Genomic DNA, 2500 nt, shown 5'->3' on the forward strand with positions numbered 1-2500 from the left:
GCAAAAACGCACGCACACACAAACACACGCACGCACGCACACGCACTCGCACACGTACACACGACACACGCACACGCACACGCACACGCACACGCACACGCACACACACACACACACACACACACACACACACGCATAAACACACGCACACAAACACATACACACTGTCACACACAAACACACACACACACACACACACACACACAAGCACACGCGCACATATATATATATATATGTATATATATATATATTCTATACGCATTAACTATCTAATTTGTGTAGGCACCTCAGACTTAGTCTTGCTATACGCTTCCGTTCATGCGTTGTATATCTATGTCCATATTTACATGACCTCAGCCACTATGACGTACCTTGTGCATGTATGTGCATCGCCAGATAGCGAGATATATTTCATGGTTCCTTATCGCATTTTGTGGAGGCGCAAAGAAAATTCTTTCGGAGAGACTCGGCTGTTTCCGTGAAACGTCTTCGGGTCGTCAGAATTTTTCATACTAGCGTCAGATTATTTGAGACGGGGACTGCTTTAGCCCGCTGGACATCTACGACCAAGAGCAGATAAAGAAGGGATAAGACTTCTTTATCTGCTCTTGATACGACGCATGAGCGAATAGCAGACAAGGCAGGTACTATAAGGCAGGTCAACGCACGGCGAAATGTCTTCCTTCCCTTTCAGTTTGTTTTCAGTCGCATTTTTCTACGCTTCAGTTTCAAGCTCAATACAGGAGAGAGCAGGAGGATTGGAAGTTTGCTATTAACACAATGGTCTCCGATTGGATGCAGCAAAACGGTAAGCCGCGCCGTAACTCGTGGTTACACTGTTCGCGACGAACGGTGGGTATATGTTTCCATGAAACCGACTGATCGCGTGACGTCAGTGTACGTCACGCACATAACCTGATGCAAAAACCTTAACCCTAACCCTAACCCTAACCCTAACCCTAACCCTAATTAAATTTAATTAACACTAATACATTTAATTTATTGAAAAAAAATAAATAAAAAATTGTAAATAAATCATGTAAATATTTGCGTTAATTGGGGAAAAATTGTTAAATGGATAAAGATAAAAAAATAAAAAAATAAATAAAATAAACATGGGATTCGAACCAACCACCTCCAGAAGTACCGGGCGGCGCCTTACGCGGTGCGCGCTGCGCTATTATGGTTCGCTCTAATAATATATTATGGATGTGCCCTATATGCATACATGGATGTGCGTGCGTGATTGGTCTATGGTGGTGGCTAGCCACTGACGTCACACTGACGTACACTGACATCACACTGACGTACACTGACATCACGCGATCAGTCGGTTTCATGGAAACATATATCCACCCAGCCGAGTTCATCGTCATGGTCCCGCCATCTGGTGGCCGAATTACGAACTCTCTTCTCGTTTGTCTTTCAGGAAACGAACCGGAAGTCGAACCGCGCAGACTGGAATCGGCGAATCCGGAAAAGGTATGGCCGCGCATGCGCTGTCGACGCGTTTACCGGTTTCGTATTATTTTAGGTTGAAATTATTTAGGAAAATTATTTGCGAAAAAAAGCTATAATAAGCAGGTGGGATAAGCAGAGGGTACGAGCAGCTACACTGTAGGAGCGAGTGCTCACGAGCTCGTCTGTTCTAGGAGAGACTGTTCGACGAAGGAGAAGCAGGAGAGGAAATATATGACGATACGGAGGCGCCCCCTACTGCTCGTCCTAACTCCCCCACTCAGGCCTCCATGTTACGAGGCCCAGGCTCTCACGTGGCTGACGACGACGATGACGCCATCTATGAGGATACAGAGGCGCCACCTACCGTCGCTCCAGTCACTACGTCACGCAGCCCCGGTACCTACGTGCAAGACGACGATGACGCCATCTATGAAGACACAGAGGCGCCCCCTACCGCCCGTCTCAACCCTGCTCCTTCAGGCGCCATTTTCTATCCTCCCGCTGGTTATTTGTCGGACGACACTGACGCCATCTATGAAGACACAGAGGCGCCACCTACCGCCTGTCCTATCCCCGCTCCTGTGTTCCGTCCTGCTGCCGCCCAACCAGCCGACGACACGGACGACATCTATGACGACACAGATGCACCAAGCGTGCGTCGCGACTGCCCGACGGTGTCGCCCCCTCCCAGACCGCTGCCGAGGGAGCCATCCACACCTTCCGTGTACGACGTCCCCTTCAACAAAGCGTCTCCCTCCTCCGCCGCCCCCCCCCGCAATCCCTCCCCCCGCCTGCCCTCCCCCCGCATTCCCTCCCACCGCACGCTCCCTCCCGCCGCCGCAGCGCCACCTGGCGACCGCAGCAGCCGACCGATCGACTATGAGAACTGGTACTTGGCGACGTGGGACTGCGCGGCGGAGCAGCGGGACGAGCTGACGGTCACGAGGGGCGACATGGTGCGCGTCGTCAGCAGATGCTACGAGGACAGCGGATGGTGGGTCGCCGAGCTAAACGGAAGTGTTGGCATCGTGCCAATTAA

At 51.0% G+C, this 2500-nt stretch overlaps 1 protein-coding gene across 1 annotated transcript in view; it reads left to right on the forward strand.

The window, feature by feature from the left end:
* The first annotated feature begins 362 nt into the window (after positions 1–362).
* LOC106819537 (extensin-like) overlaps positions 363–2500 on the forward strand; it is a 2172-nt gene continuing 34 nt past the window's right edge. Inside the window, exons 1-4 of the mRNA XM_014824155.1 lie at positions 363–380; positions 727–808; positions 1430–1482; positions 1653–2500. The exon at positions 1653–2500 is cut by the window's right edge and continues 34 nt beyond it. Of these exons, the coding sequence (XP_014679641.1) occupies positions 363–380; positions 727–808; positions 1430–1482; positions 1653–2500 (1001 nt within the window). The remainder of the gene's footprint in view (positions 381–726; positions 809–1429; positions 1483–1652) is intronic.

This window comes from Priapulus caudatus, unplaced genomic scaffold (assembly GCF_000485595.1).
Source record: "Priapulus caudatus unplaced genomic scaffold, Priapulus_caudatus-5.0.1 Scaffold3646, whole genome shotgun sequence".
Taxonomy (NCBI): Eukaryota; Metazoa; Priapulida; class Priapulimorpha; order Priapulimorphida; family Priapulidae; genus Priapulus; species Priapulus caudatus.